The sequence below is a fragment of the Salmo salar genome, chromosome 15, assembly GCF_965601325.2.
Source record: "Salmo salar chromosome 15, fSalSal1, whole genome shotgun sequence".
NCBI classification, from domain to species: Eukaryota; Metazoa; Chordata; class Actinopteri; order Salmoniformes; family Salmonidae; genus Salmo; species Salmo salar.
In genome coordinates, this window is record NC_138305.1 from 64,500,881 (window position 1) to 64,518,642 (window position 17,762).

The 17,762-nt window shown below is 42.4% G+C and overlaps 1 protein-coding gene across 5 annotated transcripts in view; it reads left to right on the forward strand.

Annotated features, from left to right (window-relative positions):
- The first annotated feature begins 4,972 nt into the window (after window positions 1–4,972).
- LOC106571792 (serine/threonine-protein kinase WNK2) overlaps window positions 4,973–17,762 on the forward strand; it is a 139,951-nt gene continuing 127,161 nt past the window's right edge. For all 5 annotated transcript variants that reach the window (XM_082961952.1, XM_082961954.1, XM_082961953.1 and 2 more), the window contains exons 1-2: window positions 4,973–5,231; window positions 6,045–6,838. In XM_082961952.1, coding sequence (XP_082818078.1) covers window positions 6,209–6,838 — 630 coding nt within the window. In that variant the 5' untranslated portion in view covers window positions 4,973–5,231; window positions 6,045–6,208. The remainder of the gene's footprint in view (window positions 5,232–6,044; window positions 6,839–17,762) is intronic.

Here is a 17,762-nt window from a genome sequence, read left to right on the forward strand (position 1 = left end):
ACCCGGGATCTGCCCCTCCAGGTGGAACCCCGCAAACTCTCCCCCCGGTTTATCGGCCCTTTCCCCATCTCCAAGGTCATTAGCCCCTCTGCTGTTCGTCTTCTGTTGCCTGTACCCTCCGTATACATCCCATTTTCATGTTTACAGAATTAAACCCATGTCTCACAGCCCTTTGTCTCCTATTTCCAGAACCACCCCTCTCCCCCGGCCAACCGGCGTACACGGTGAGGTGTCTCCTGAAGGTTCGACCTTGGGGCAGGGGGTTCCAGTACCTGGTTGACTGGGAGGGTTATGGCCTGGAAGAGAGGTGCTGGGTCCCTGGTCTCATCACAGATTTCCAATGCCGTCACCCCAGTCAACCAGGAATGCGCCCCCCCGGGGAGGGGGGGGTGGGGGGGGGGGGGGTGGTACTGTCACAACCTGATCTGTTTCACCTGTCTTTGTGTTTGTCTCCACCCCCCTCCAGGTGTCGCCAATCTTCCCCATTATCCCCAGTGTATTTATACCTGTGTTCTCGGTTTGTCTGTTGCCAGTTCGTTTTGTTTCGTGAAACCTACAAGTGTTTCCCCCCTCTGTTCTAGTTCCTGTTTTCTAGTTTCTCCCGGTTTTGACCATTCTGCCTACCCTGACCCTGAACCTGCCTGCCGTTCTGTACCTTGCCACACCCACTGGATTATTGATCCCTATCTGCTCTGACCCAGAGACTGCCTGCCGTTCTGGACCTTTTGCACCCTATCTGGATTACTGACCTCTGCCTGCCCTTGACCTGTCGTTTTGCCTGCCCATATACTAGTAATACACTTTTGTTACTTCGACACTGTCTGCATCTGGGTCTTACCTGAAATATGATATCAACAAACTGTCAAGGGCACTAGAACAGTATGCAGCACCCGGCCTCACTCTACTAGAATCTGAAGTCAAATGTCTACTGTTTTCTGATGATCTGGTGCTTCTGTCCCCAACCAAAGAGAGCCTACATCTTCTGCACAGATTCTGTCAGACCTGGGCCCTGACAGTAAATCTCAGTAAGACAAAAATAATGGTGTTCCAAAAAAGGTCCAGTTTCCAGGACCTCGAATACAAATTCCATCTAGAAACCGTTGGCCTACAGCACACAAAAAACTATATATACCTCGGTCTAAACGTCAGCGCCACAGGTAACTTCCACAAAGCTGTGAACGATCTGAGAGACAATTCGACACATCAATTAGCATCTGGCTAAAAATACTTCAATTAGCTATAGAACCCATTGCCCTTTATGGTTGTGAGGTCTGGGGTCCGCTCACCAACCAAGAATTCACAAAATGGGACAAACACCAAATTGAGACACAGCATGCAGAATTCTGCAAAAAATCCTCTGTGTAGAGCTTAAAACAATAAATAATGGATGCAGAGCAGAATTAGGCCGATACCAGCTAATTGTCAAAATACAGAAAATAGTCGTTAAATTCTACAACCACCTAAAAGGAAGCGATTCCCAAACCTTCCTTAACAAAGCCAGCATCTACAGAGAAATGAACCTGGAGAAGAGTCCCCTAAGCAAGCTGGTCCTGGGGCTCTGTTAACAAACACAAACAGACCCCACAGAGCCCCAGGACAGCAACACAATTAGACCCAAGCAAATCATGAGAAAACAAAAATTACTTGACACATTGGAAAGAATCAACAAAAAAACCGAGCTAACTGGAATGCTATTTGGCCCTAAACAGAGAGTACACAGTGGCAGAATACCTGACCACTGTGACTAAGCCAAACTTAAAGAAAGCTTTGACTACGTACAGACTCAGTGAGCATAGCCTTGCTATAGATAAAGGTTAAAAAAAATAACAAAATATTGAGAAAGGCAAAGTACACGTACGCTCTCAAGAGGTGGAAACTGATAGGGGTGTAAAGTACTTAAGTAAAAATACTTTAAAGTTCGACTTAAGTAGTGTTTTGGGGTATCTGTACTTTACTTTACTTTACTCTTTATATTTTTGACTGTTTTTACTTTTACTTCTCTACATTCCTAAAAAAAAGGTACATTTTACTCCATACATTTTCCCTGACACCCAAAAGTACTTACATGTTGAATGTTTAACAGGACAGGAAAAGTGTCCAATTCACACATGTGCTTCGTTTGTAAATTATTTCTGAGTGCCTCTGGCTATCCATAAATTTAAAAAACAAGAAAATGGTGCTGTGTGGTTTGCTTAATATAAGGAATTTGAAATTATTTATACTTTTACTTTTGATACCTAAGTATATTTTAACAATTACCTTTACTTTTGATACTTAAGTAAATTTAAAACCAAATACTTTTAGACTTTTACTCAAGTAGTATTTTACTGGGTGACTTTCACTTTTCCTTGTGTCATTTTATATTAAGGTATCTTTACTTTTACTCAAGTATTACAATTGGGTACTTTTTCCAACACTGGAAACTGAGATGCACTTCCTGCCAAATGTAGGACCATATTAGACGTGCTACCTTGTCCCGGACCTGCTGTTTTTCGAATCTCTCTCTCTACCGCACCTGCTGTCTCAACTGACATTTACTCCTGAGGTGCTGACCTGTTGCACCCTCTACAACCACTGTGAATATTATTATTTGACCCTGCTGGTCATCTATGAACGTTTCAACATCTTGGCCATGTACTGTTAGAATCTCCACCCGGCACAGCCAGAAGAGGACTGGCAACCCCTCAGAGCCTGGTTCCTCTCTAGGTTTCTTCCTAGGTTCCTGCCTTCTAGGGAGTTTTTCCTAGCCACCGTGCTTCTACATCTGCATTGCTTGCTGTTTGGGGTTTTAGGCTGGGTTTCTGTATAGAACTTTGTGATGATGTAAAAAGGGCTTTATAAATACATTTGATTGATATTTGCCTCAGATTACACAGACCCACAAAGAATTTGAAAACAAACCCAAATTTGATAAACTCCCATATCTAGTGGGTGAAATACCACAGTGTGCCGTCAGAGCAGCAACATTTGTGACCTGTTGCCACAAGAAAAAGGCAACCAGTGAAGAGCAAACACCATTGTAAATACAACCCAAATGTACATTTATTTATTTTCCCTTTTGTACTTTAACTATTTGCACATAATATGACATTTGAAATGTCTTTATTCTTTTGGAACTTTTGTGAGTGGAATGTTTACTGTTATTTTTGATTGTTTATTTCACTTTTGTTTTATCTACTTCACTTGCTTTAAATTGCCCTTAAATTGAAATTGAATTGAGAGAGACCTAGTCATGGGAAATAAACTTAGCAAAAAAAGAAACTGCCTCTCACTGTCAACTGTGTTAATTTTCAGCAAACTTAACATGTGTAAATGTTTGTATGAACATAACAACATTCAACAACTGAAACATAAACTGAACAAGTTCCCCAGACATGTGACTAACAGAAATGGATTAATTTGGTCCCCGAACAAAGGGGGTCAAAAATAAAAGTAACAGTCAGTATCTGGTGTGGCCACCAGCTGCATTACGTACTGCAGTACATCTCCTCCTCATGGACTGCACCAGATTTGCCAGTTCTTGCTGTCAGATGTTACCCCACTCTTCCACCAAGGCACTTGCAAGTTCCTGGACATTTCTGGGGGGAATGGCCCTAGCTCTCACCAACCAATCCAACAGGTCCCAGATGTGCTCAATGGGATTGAGATCCGGGCTCTTTGCTGGCCATGGCAGAACACTGACATTCCTGTCTTGCATGAAATCGCGCATAGAATGAGCAGTATGGCTGGTGGCATTGTCGTGCTGAAGGGTCATGTCAGGATAAGTCTGCAGGAAGGGTACCACATGGGGGAGGAGGATGTCTTTCCTGTAACGCACAGTGTTGAGATTGCCTGCAATGACAACAAGCTCAGTCCGTTGATGCTGTGACACACCGCCCCAGACCATAACGGACCCTCCACCTCCAAATCGATCCCACTTTAGAGTACAGGCCTCGGTGTAACGCTCATTCCTTTGACGATAAACGCAAATCCGACCATCACACCTGGTGAGACAAAACCGCGACTCGTCAGTGAAGAGCACTTTTTGCCAGTCCTGTCTGGTAAAGCGACGGTGGGTTTGTGCCCATAGGCAACGTTGTCGCCGGTGATGTCTGGTGAGAACCTGCCTTTACAACAGGCCTACAAGCCCTCAGTCCAGCCTCTCTCAGCCTATTGCAGACAGCTGAGCACTGGAGGGATTGTGCGTTCCTGGTGTAACTCAGGCAGTTGTTGTTGCCATCCTGTACCTGTCCCGCAGGTGTGATGTTCGGATGGACCGATCCTGTGCAGGTGTTGTTACACGTGGTCTGCCACTACGAGGACGATCAGCTGTCCGTCCTGTCTCCCTGTAGCGCTGTCTTAGGCGTCTCATAGTAAACATAGCAATTTATTGCCCTGGCCACATCTGCAATCCTCATGCCTCCTTGCAGCATGCCTAAGGCACATTCACGCAGATGAGCAGGCACCCTGGGCATCGTTCTTTTGGTGTTTTTCAGAGTCAGTAGAAAGGCCTCTTTAGTGTCCTAAGTTTTCATAACAGTGACCTTAGTTGCCTACCGTCTATAAGCTGTTAGTGTCTTAAGGACCGTTTCACAGTTGCATATTCATTAATTGTTTATGGTTCATTGAACAAGCATGGGAAAGTGTTTAAACCCTTTACAATGAAGATCTGTGAAGTTATTTGGATTTTTACGAATTATCTTTGAAAGACAGGGTCCTGAAAAAGGGACGTTTCTTTTTTTGCTGAGTTTAGTTAATTTAGCTGTCTTCAATCAAATGTATAGCCCTGTCATGCACCTCAATAAATTGAAAGAAGTAGGCTAGTATAGGGTTTTGAACAACTGCCATAGCCTATATCCCTATTTCGTGTATCCTTTCGGGACTATATTATTTCAAGCATATGGGCTGGGTCAACACGTCTCCCCTCCTCTGTTGTCACGTAGCAGGAGGTCCAGTCGTTACTAGGGGCGTGGAATCAATGTGTAAAAAGGGGACCTCGCAGTTGGATACTTTGTGGGATGCAAAACGTTGGCAATTTAATGCTGAGAATATTCACCTGGACATTCAATCAACATTACAACACTACGTTGAAGATTCATCGCCTCTGAAAGCCGTATGAGACACTCGCGCCGGTAACCTGCAGAAAGCTCAGCAGCAGGGGAAGCTCCCACCACATCGGATGAGACAGCCTGCATAGCCGCTAGTCATTTGGCGGCAACAGGGCTATATAAGACGTAGGCGAGGGATGCAAGGTTGGTGATATTCCGTCCGAAATGGCAACAGTTTTCTCGTTTATGATTTATTAGCTACAGCTCGGACCCATCGAGCGAAAATAAGCAAATATGTATAGACCGATAAAAATAAAATAAAAACTGCACTAATTTTGCTGTCTCGTTGTTGTTTGTCGGACTGAGCTAGCGTCATCAGTCGGCTAGTAGGCGTCAGCCAGCTTCCAGTCATTTCTAGATGGGATACCGCTTTTGTCAAATATATTTTTGTTTCATTTTAGATAACCCTTGCCTAACTTTAATCTAATTAGCCTAACCTGCTGCGTAGTGCGTAAGTTCTCCTAAACCTGCTACGAGCATGTAACGTTACAAGTCAACTTTGACAAGCTGTATCCTAGACAAATCCCAGCTTCTACGCCTGCTCGAAATGTACATAAGCAGCTACAGACAAGCTACCATGAATATTTTTGAATTATTGGAGTGGGAGCTAGTTATTAGCTTTTTTTATGGGTAGTTGGATAAAGTTGTCACTTCATTAACTCCCTCGCTGACGCGAATCTCGACATTAAATTGATGTGCACCTGCTAAATCAGTACTATAGCTAAATGTATACGTTCATTAGCTAAATAGCTAGCAAATTACCTACACCTATTCAGCTATTTTTTTTTTAGTGTTAACCATTTGTTTTTAATTTCTCAACTTTGCTTGCTGATGACAGGAAGCAGAAACCAAGCTGGTTTAGCTAGTTAACATACCAAATGTGTTGCGAAATGCAAGGCCATGTCAATGATTTCATCCACTCCTTTTAAAATATTTTAACTCTTTGCTTTCGTTTAGATTGGATGTGCAGACTGACATCGTTCCTTTGATACCCCCATGCTGGAGAATTGCGTAACTGAGCGGGTGCTGCAGGTCTTCCATCCCCACTCCACCTTAGTGTCCGGAACAACCATATGGCATTCATCATCTAGAAACGTCAGTGATTCAAAAGTGAAATTGCCATGGAATCGGGTACCGAGCACGATGGCTTTAAATATCCATCTGTTCCCAATTCACAATGTGATCTCAACATAAATATTTATGAGACCATCAGTGACGGAAATGTCAATAATATGGGCACTTCGACAGTCGTGAGAAGTGGGAGCGACCCAAGTTCGTATCCTCCATCGAATTATCAGCTGATCGTACGTCAAAGATTCATCAGGAGAAGTTTGTGGTTCTCGGACTCGGATGAACAGGCCTTTGAGGTGCCAGAATGTGACAACAGCAGTAAAATCCTCAACATAAACCTGCGCACGATAGTTGACAGGACACGGGGAGCTTGGTCAGGGCCACAGGAGGGCTCCAGCACAGAGAGTCAAGGGGGGCAGAAAGACAGCGCAACAGAGAGTGCCAGCGCTAAGGAGAAAGCAGGGGATACATTGAACGTTGCATCCACCGACGGCAGTAAAAATGCTATCAGAACTGCCAGCGACGAGAACGAGGAAGAGGCCGAAATGAAAGCTGTTTCCACATCCCCTGGGGGACGGTTTCTCAAGTTTGATATTGAGCTCGGGAGAGGGTCCTTCAAGACTGTCTATAAAGGTCTGGATACCGACACATGGGTAGAAGTTGCCTGGTGTGAACTTCAGGTAAGATGCAGCACCTTTTTTGACCAGAAAGTATCCAGCAGTTTGTTGTGGATAAGAAGGCTTATTCGACCTGCTCAATCTTTTTTATGGTGATGTAAAGTTTAATTTAGACAACTGTAAAATGGGGAAACAATTATGCATGTTCCTATCAAGACTTAAGTCTGATTTTCCCTGAAGGCCTATTATGAATTATTAATGACTATCATAAAATATTAATAGGAATTAGGAATATTAAGTATCAACATGCCTCAAGGCTTTGTCTTCTGACCTTTTACAAATCCCAGCTATCTCTTGGTATGTGTGTGGGTCCTCCTGGACTGGTCGGTTTCAATGAATGATTTCCATTAGAGGGCTGATGCATGATGGCGCTCACAGGAAGTCCTCTCTCTTATGCAGTCAGCAAGCGTTCACACTTCATGACAGCATAATGGTGATGTCTATGGGGAGCTGTCAATCAGCTAGACTATAGGGAATCCATTAAATTATAAATGGGTTTCCATGCAAATTTAAATGGTTTAGAGGACTATAGCATTGACACGCTACCAATAATACAATGCATTTGGAGAGTATTCAAAACCCTTGACTTTTTCCTAATTCCCCCCCCCCCCCCCCTCCATAAAATAAGAAATATCACATTTATGTACAGTACCAGTTGAAAGTTTGGACACACCTACTCATTCCAGGGTTTTTCATAGTGAAGGCATCAACACTATGCAATAACACATATGGAATCATGTAGTAAACAAAAAAGTATTAAACAAATCAAAATACATTTGAGATTCTTCAAAGTAGCAACCCTTTGCCTTGATGACAGCTTTGTTGATGTACCTTTGGCAGCAATTACAGCCTCGTGTCTTCTCCTGGGTATGACTCTACAATCTTGGCACACCTGTATTTTGGGAGTTTCTCCAATTGTTCTCTGCAGATCCTCTCAAGCTCTGTCAGGTTGGATGGGGAGTGTCGCTGCACAGCTATTTTCAGGTCTCTCCAGAGATGTTCATGTCCGGGCTCTGGCTCCACTCAAGGACATTCAGAGACTTGTCCCGAAGCCACTCCTGTGTTGTCTTGGCTGTGTGCTTAGGGTCGTTGTCCTGTTGGAATGTGAACCTTCACCCCAGTCTGAGGTCCTGAGAGCTCTGGAGCAGGTTTTCATCAGGGATCTCTCTGTACTTTTCTCCGTTCATCTTTCCCTCGATACTGACTAGTCTCCCAGTCCCTGGTGCTGAAAAAATATCTCCACAGCATGATGCTGCCACCACCATGCTTTGCTGTAGGGATGCTGCCAGGTTTCCTCAGGCCAAATAGTTAATTATTGGTTTCATCAGACCAGAGAATCTTGTTTCTCATGGTCTGAGAGTCCTTTAGGGGCCTTTTGGCAAACTCCAAGTGGACTGTTGTGCCTTTTACTGAGGAGTGGCTTCCATCTGGCCATTACCATAAAGGCCTGATTGGTGCAGTGCTGCAGAGAGGGTTGTCCTGGAAAGTTCTCCCATCTTCACAGAGGAACTCTGTCAGAGTGACCATCAGATTCTTGGTAACCTCCCTGACCAAGGCCCTTCTCCCTCAATTGCTCAATTTGGCCAGGCAACCAGCTCTAGGAAGAGTCTTGGTGGATCCAAACTTCTTCCATTTAAGAATGATGGAGGTCACTGTGTTCTTGGGGACCTTCAATGCTGCAGAAATGAAATAGACAGGTGTGTGTGTGTCTTTCCAAATCATGTCCAATCAATTGAATTTACCACAGGTGGACTCCAATCAAGTTGTAGAAGCATGATCAATGGAAACAGGATACACCTAAGCTCAATTTCATGTCTCATATCAAAGGGTCTGAATACTTATGTAAATAAGCTATTGCTGTTTTAGTTTTAATAAATTTGCAAAAAGGTCTAAACCTGTTTTCGCTTTGTCATTATGGGGTATTGTGTGTAGATTGAGGAGAACCAATTTATTTCATCCATTTTAGAATAAGGCTGTAATGTAACAATGTGGAAAAGGTCAAGGGGTCTGAATACTTTCTGAATGCACTGTAGGTCAGCAATTTTGAGTTACCACACTTAGTCCCATTTTGTTTCCGTAAGAACCTACCTGTTGTAAGTGTTAACAGCCACTGGAAAATCACAATTTTGGACCACGCATGGGGTATTAAGTAATTATTTCCAAAGTCTGCAGCGCAGGATTATCATTCCCTCTCGCTCCCTGGAAGTTTAGGCTTAAAGGAACGACAGCTAGTAAGCATGACTGGGCTCCTCATGGACCTAGTGTCATTAGTGCAGACACAAACAAACGAACCCATATGACAATACATAGGTAATCAAGCACACAGGCACATTATGTGATGACAATGTCATACAACATTAACAAATAATAATTCCCTGACCTTTTCACAATATTGGGCTATAGCAGTGAAACAGTGTAGTTTAGGGCAGGGTGTCTGTTTTGACCCAGTAGTAAGACAGTGGGTCGTGAGAAGTAAATGCCCCCACTGTGCAACAGGAGGGCTGCTGACAGGAAGCAGCTGATGCATGCTGGTAGTGGTGTGGTGGCCCTGTGGCCTCGATAAAGCTCTGTCAGCTCAGGGTGCTGCGGCTGCCTGTTAGGTCACTGTGTGTGTGTGCGAGAGGATGAAATGATGTTGCTTGCTTACCTCATGAGTGGTAGGTAGCCTAGCGGTTAGAGCGTTGGGCCAGTAACCGAAAGGTCACTGGTTGGAATACCTGAGCCAACAAGGTTAAAAATCTGTCTGTGCCCTTGAGCAAGGCACTTAACCCTCATTTGCTCCTGGGTTGCTACACTACAATTGCAGGCTGACCCTATAAAACAACACATTTCACTGCACATTTCACTGCACCTATCTGTGACCATAACAAAAAAAAATGTTTTCATGAAAAGTTATCCTGGCAGTGAGTCTCAGGAGTGGCGGTGTATGTCTCCCTCCTATTCAGAGACAATATATTCAACTGCTTGGAGCTGAGAGACAGATTAATCTTTTCACAGTGATGAGGATGTCATGTACGTGATAATGGAATAGAGGAAATCCAATCTCTCCTCCAGCAAGCAGAGTATGACCCATAATTGGACACAGGATGAGGAGAGGACTTGGAATTGAATCATTCATTCTATTGCCTACTTCCCCCATAGACACATGCAAACACTCCCTCTAGTGGACAGTTGTTTGCTTCAATAACAATCAATCACCATTCAACAGGTCATTTTCCAATGACCATTTTCGCCCCCCATTGCTCTCTATGAAGGCCTATTGGGCTGTAGATTTTAACAGTATAAAGAAAGAGTGAAAATGTATGCACTCACTACTGTAAGTCGCCCTGGATATGAGCTTCTGCTAAATGACAAATGTCAAACGGATTGTTCCTTTCAATTGGCATGGTTAAGAAATTCTACCTTGATCAATGGTTTTCACAAGTGCTGATGCTGCCTGGTTCTTCTCTAGCCCCATCGATTGAGTCACATGTTGGTGCTTTTAGTAATTGATTAGAAATGGTAAAATGTTTGTTGTATACCACTATCGGGTTGGTCAATAAGTAAGTGGTCAGGTGTAACTCCCTGTGGTTTTGCTAACTGTTCAGGTAGTAGAGTGGACTGGCTCCTTATATTCAACTGTGAATTTGACAAAATAGGAGCCTGTCTGTTCGTGCTTCAGTCACCGTACTTTGGACGTTGTTGTTCCTCTGGCTAACACTGGCTTTGCGCATCGTTATGTCCATGATGGCAGAATCATAATGTCTGGAATTCATATGATTAGCTATGAGATTTGACATGCATCCTATCCATAGTTTGCACCTCCGTCACTCAGTCGCGTCATGCCATTGTTATGAACCTTCTCAATCTGCCCTCTGCCGGCAAAGCCATAGTGGTGATAGCCTCTGTCCAGAATGACTGGGTTTAACTACTATTTAGTCTAAATTACACCATAGTGCCTGGAAATACAATGACATTGCTAAAGTAGTAAGATATTTATTAGGAAACCACTGCCAGCATTATGTGGTCATATTTACTTTAGACAGATGACAATGTTGTCATTAGCGAGCAAAGTATGTCAAAAATAGCTAGCAATGCTAACGTTAGCTAGTTAAAATCCAGTGGCCTCCCCTCAATCTTAGCTAGCTAGCTAACGTTATACTGCATCTAAAGTCAATCTGGAAACATCAAAATTATGACAAGGTTTTCCTACTAATTATTTGCTTCCTTTTGAATGTCATATTATTTCCAAGAAACTGTAATGCACTTTTGATGCGATCTTCATCAGCGCTCATTGACGATGCATTGAGTAGAATGCTCAGTCGGGCATCATTCCAAAACGAACGTTCAAAACATTATTGTGACGAAACGTGCAACCCATGAATAGGACTTCATTTAGGTGTGTGTAACTTAATTACATCTAGGGCTGTGACGGTCATGGAATTTTGGATGACGGTAATTGGCCAGCCAAATGACCACGGTCTCCGTTTTATATTAGGGCTGGGCGACATATCAATAATTAGAGGTAATTACTTCCCTCAATAACGATATAAAAACATTTAGATACATTTCCTATAATGTCGATATAGAATAATTAGGTACAGCAGTCCATTTCACCTCTGACGCAGCAGGAACGTGTGGAGAAGTGACAATATGCACCTGGAGAGGTATACGCCCACTAAAAATCACTTAGCACCTCGTGATGGAGTAGCCACTATTAACCACGAAAAATTTGTAATGTAGGCAAAAACAGTGGCAGTGATAGCCATGGAGAAGGAGCAGCTTCCAAAGAATAAATTATTGATAAGGGGTTCAACTGTTTGTTATTTGGAAATGGTTTGGCTTTTTGAAGTCCAACAAAGAGCAGAGCAATGTTCAGTGCAAATTGTGCTGTAGACCGGTGGATACCAAGTCTGGTAATACGACAAACCTTTTTCACCATCTGTTGCAAAATCACACTTTGGAACATGCAGGAAGTTTGAGTTTGCGCCACGGTATTGATAAACATCCCTCAAGCACCAGCCAATCTAGGGATGTTCGCCGGAAGCAGTCAATACTGACGGCGTTTATTCCCTACGAGCAAACATCAAAAAGACAGACATTACAAATGCTATTATGCATTGAATTTTTAAGGACATGCTACCAATTAGCACAGTCGAAAAGGAAGGTTTCAAGAGGCTTATCAATTTAATTGACCCCAGGTACGTGCTCCCTGGCCACAAACATTTCTCACACCGCACTGCCTAAACTATATTTGACGTATTTTGCTACTACTACCGATCTGTGGTCTAGTCGCACATCAGAGCCTTATATTAGCCTCACTATCCACTATATTGACAGAGTGGAATCTTCAAAATAAATGCCTTCAAACATCATACTTTCCTGATGACCGCACGGGTGACGCTACAGTATAGCAGAGGGGCTCATTGACGCTCTCGCCTCCTGGGGACTCAGTCAAGACAGACAGGTCTGCATTACAACGGATAGTGGTGCGAACGTGGTGAAGGCTGCTCAAATCAACAAATAGATCTGACTGCAATGTCTGCACTTGGCCATTGGTAAGTTACCTTGTCAATTATGTATATTGAAGTGATTAGTTAGATGAACCTAAATTTGCATATTTGTTTTTCATCAACTCATTAAGTTAAATATTACATTTTGTACATAACTAAATGGATTGTGATTAACATTTTATTAAAATCTTTTGATTTCTCTTAGTGGGTAGAGACAAACGGGTAGATCGAGCAATTGGAGTGTGTAAGAAAGTGGTAGGTGCCTTTTCCTATTAATGGAAAAAGAGAGACCTGGCAGTTGCTCAAAAAGAACACAACCTACCACAGCACAAGTTGGTGACAGGGTTGCCTACCAGGTGGGGATCACGTCAAAAGATGGTGGAAAGAGTACTAGAGCAGGAGAAAGCCATTTCACAGGTCTTGTCCAGTGACAAGAAGACCCGGCACTTAGCTCCCACCCATACAGATATACAGTTGAAGTCGGAAATGTACATGCACCTTAGCCAAATACATTTAAACTCAGTTTTTCACAATTTCTGACATTTACTCTTAGTAAAAATTCTCTGTCTTAGGTTAGTATGATCTTTGTCCCCATGTGTAGTTGCAAATCGTAGTCTGGCTTTTTTATGGCGGTTTTGGAGCAGTGTCTTCTTCCTTGCTGAGCAGCCTTTCAGGTTATGTCGATATAAGACTCGTTTTACTGTGGATATAGATACTTTTGTACCTGTTTTTTCCAGCATCTTCACAAGGTCCTTTGCTGTTGTTCTGGGATTGAGTTGCACTTTTCGCACCAATATACAAAATGGGTCTCCTTCCTGAGCGGTATGACGGCTGCGTGGTCCCATGGTGTTTATACTTGCGTACTATTGTTTGTACAGATGAACATGGTACCTTAAGGCGTTTGGAAATTGCTCCCAAGGGTGAACCAGACATGTGGAGGTCTACAATTTTTTTCTGGGGTCTTGGCTGATTTCTTATGATTTTCCCATGAAGTCAAGCAAAGAGGCACAGAGTTTGAAGGTAGGCCTTGAAATACATCCACAGGTACACCTCCAATTGACTCAAATGATGTCAATTAGCCTATCAGAAGCTTGTAAAGCCATGACATCATTTTCTGGAATTTTCCAAGCTGTTTAAAGGCACAGTCAACTTAGTGTATGTAAACTTCTGACCCACTGGAATTGTGATACAGTGAAATAATCTATCTGTAAACTAGAGGTCGACCGATTAATCGGAATGGCCGATTAATTAGGGCCGATTTCAAGTTTTCATAACAATCGGAAATCGGTATTTTTGGATGCCAATTTGGCCAATTTTAATTATATATTAAAAAAAATTGCACCTTTTATTTAACTAGGCAAGTCGGTTAAGAACACATTCTTATTTTCAATGATGGCCTAGGAACGGTGGGTTAACTGCCTTGTTCAGGGGCAGAACGACAGATTTTTACCTTGTCAGCTCGGGGATTCAATCTTGCAACCTTACGGTTAACTAGTCCAACGCTCTAACCACCTGCTTTACATTGCACTCCACGAGGAGCCTGCCTGTTATGCGAATGCAGTAAGAAGCCAAGGTAAGTTGCTAGCTAGCATTAAACTTATCTTATGAAAAACAATCAATCAATCATAATCACTAGTTAACTACACATGGTTGATATTACTAGTTTATCTAGCCTGTCCTGCGTTGCATATAATTGCTTAGGTACACGTTGCTCCAACGTGTACCTAACCATAAACATCAATGCCTTTCTTAAAATCAATACACAAGTATATATTTTTAAACCTGCATATTTAGTTAATATTGCCTGCTAACATGAATTTCTTTGAACTAGGGAAAATGTGTCACTTCTCTTGCAACAGAGTCAGGGTATATGCAGCAGTTTGGGCCGCCTGGCTTGTTGCGAACTGTGAAGACTATTTCTTCCTAACAAAGACAGCCGACTTCGCCAAACGGGGGATAATTTAACAAAAGCGCATTTGCGAAAAAAGCACAATCGTTGCACGACTGTACCTAACCATAAACATCAATGCCTTTCTTAAAATCAATACACAGAAGTATATATTTTGAAACCTGCATATTTAGCTAAAAGAAATCCAGGTTAGCAGGCAATATTAACCAGGTGAAATTGTGTCACATCTCTTGCATTCATTGCACGCAGAGTCAGGGTATATGGAACAGTTTGGGCCGCCTGGCTCGTTGCGAACTAATTTGCCAGAATTTTACGTAATTATGATATAACATTGAAGGTTGTGCAATGTAACAGGAATATTTAGACTTAGGGATGCCACCCATTAGATAAAATACGGAACGGTTCCGTATTTCACTGAAAGGATAAACTTTTTGTTTTCGAGATGATAGTTTCCGGATTCGACCATATTAATTACATTTACATTTTAGTCATTTAGCAGAAACTCTTATCCAGAGCGACTTACAGTAGTGAATGCATATATTTCATAATTTTTTTCCCGTACTGGTCCCCCATAACCCTGGCGTTGCAAACACCATGCTCTACCAACTGAGCCACACGGGACTGTAATTAATGACCTAAGGCTCGTATTTCTGTGTGTTTATTATAATTAAGTCTATGATTTGATAGCGCAGTCTGACTGAGCGATGGTAGGCAGCAGCAGGCTCGTAAGCATTCATTCAAAAAGCACTTTCGTGCGTTTTGCCAGCAGCTCTTCGCTGTGCTTCAAGCATTGCGCTGTTTATGACTTCAAGCCTATCAACTCCCAAGATTAGGCTGGTGTAACCGATGTGAAATGGCTAGCTAGTTAGCAGAGTGCGCGCTAATAGTGTTTCAAACGTCACTCGCTCTGAGACTTGGAGTAGTTGTTCCCCTTGCTCTGCATGGGTAACGCTGCTTCGAGGGTGGCTGTTGTCGATGTGTTCCTGGTTCGAGCCCAGGTAGGAGCGAGGAGAGGGACGGAAGCTATACTGTTACACTGGCAATACTAAAGTGTCTATAAGAACATCCAATAGTCAAAGGTACAGTGGGGCAAAAAAGTATTTAGTCAGCCGCCAATTGTGCAAGTTCTCCCACTTAAAAATATGAGAGGCCTGTAATTTTCATCATAGGTACACTTCAACTATGACAGACAAATGAGAAAAAAAATCCAGAAAATCACATTGTCGGATTTTTAATGAATTTATTTGCAAATTATGGTGGAAAATAAGTATTTGGTCAATAACAAAAGTTTATCTCAATACTTTGTTATATACCCTTTGTTGGCAATGACACAGGTCAAATGTTTTCTGTAAGTCTTCACAAGGTTTTCACACACTGTTGCTGGTATTTTGGCCCATTCCTCCATGCAGATCTCTTCTAGAGCAGTGATGTTTTGGGGCTGTCGCTGAGCAACACAGACTTTCAACTCCCTCCAAAGATTTTCTATGGGGTTGAGATCTGGAGACTGGCTAGGCCACTCCAGGACCTCGTTGCCCGGGCGGTGTGTTTGGGATCATTGTCATGCTGAAAGACCCAGCCACGTTTCATCTTCAATGCCCTTGCTGATGGAAGGAGGTTTTCACTCAAAATCTCACGATACATGGCCCCATTCATTCTTTCCTTTACACGGATCAGTTGTCCTGGTCCCTTTGCAGAAAAACAGCCCCAAAGCATGATGTTTCCACCCCCATGCTTCACAGTAGGTATGGTGTTCTTTGGATGCAACTCAGCATTCTTTGTCCTCCAAACACGACGAGTTGAGTTTTTACCAAAAAGTAATATTTTGGTTTCATCTGAACATATGACATTCTCCCAATCCTCTTCTGGATCATCCAAATGCTCTCTAGCAAACTTCAGACGGGCCTGGACATGTACTGGCTTAAGCAGGGGGACAAGTCTGGCACTGTAGGATTTGAGTCCCTGGCGGCGTAGTGTGTTACTGATGGTAGGCTTTGTTACTTTGGTCCCAGCTCTCTGCAGGTCATTCACTAGGTCCCCCCGTGTGCTTCTGGGATTTTTGCTCACTGTTCTTGTGATCATTTTGACCCGACGGGTGAGATCTTGCGTGGAGCCCCAGATCGAGGGAGATTATCAGTGGTCTTGTATGTCTTCCATTTCCTAATAATTGCTCCCACAGTTGATTTCTTCAAACCAAGCTGCTTACCTATTGCAGATTCAGTCTTCCCAGCCTGGTGCAGGTCTACAATTTTGTTTCTGGTGTCCTTTGACAGCTCTTTGGTCTTGGCCATAGTGGAGTGTGACTGTTTGAGGTTGTGGACAGGTGTCTTTTATACTGATAACAAGTTCAAACAGGTGCCATTAATACAGGTAACGAGTGGAGGACAGAGGAGCCTCTTAAAGAAGTTGTTACAGGTCTGTGAGAGCTAGAAATCTTGCTTGTTTGTAGGTGACCAAATACTTATTTTCCACCATAATGCTCAGCGACAGCCCCAAAACATCACTGCTCTAGAGGAGATCTGCATGGAGGAATGGGCCAAAATACCAGCAACAGTGTGTGAAAACCTTGTGAAGACTTACAGAAAACATTTGACCTGTCTCATTGCCAACAAAGGGTATATAACAAAGTATTGAGATAAACTTTTGTTATTGACCAAATACTTATTTTTCACCATAATTTGCAAATAAATTCATTAAAAATCCTACAATGTGATTTTCTGGATTTTTTTTTCTTCTCATTTTGTCTGTCATAGTTGAAGTGTACCTATGATAAAAAATTACAGGCCTCTCTCATCTTTTTAAGTGGGAGAACTTGCACAATTGGTGGCTGACAATACTTTTTTGCCCCACTGTATATGAAATAGAAATCGTATAGAGAGAAATAGTACTATAATTCCTATAATAACTACAACCTAAAACTTCTTACCTGGGAATATTGAAGACTCATGTTAAAAGGAACCACCAGCTTTCATATGTTCCCATGTTCTGAGCAAGGCACTTAAACGTTAGCTTTCTTACATGGCACATATTGCACTTTTACTTTCTTCTCCAACACTTTGTTTTTGCATTATTTAAACCAAATTGAACATGTTTCATTATTTGAGGCTAAATTGATTTTATTGATGTATTATATTAAGTTAAAATAAGTGTTCATTCAGTATTGTTGTAATTGTCATTATTACAAATAAATAAAAATCGGTACCGGCTTTTTTGGGCCTCCAATAATCGGTACCGGCTTTTTTGGTCCTCCAATAATCGGTATCGGCGTTGAAAAATTATAATCGGTCGACCTCTACTGTAAACAATTGTTGAAAAAATTACTTGCATCATGCACAAAGTAGATGTCCTAACCGACTTGCCAAAACTATAGTTTGTTAACAAGCAATTTGTGGAGTGGTTGAAAAACGAGTTTTAGTGACTCCAACCTTAGTGTATGTAAACTTCCGACTTCAACTGTAGATGTTCTTGAGTCCATCAACCAGGCATTGACCCCACTCCTAGAATTCACAGATGCTCTGTCTGGTGAGTC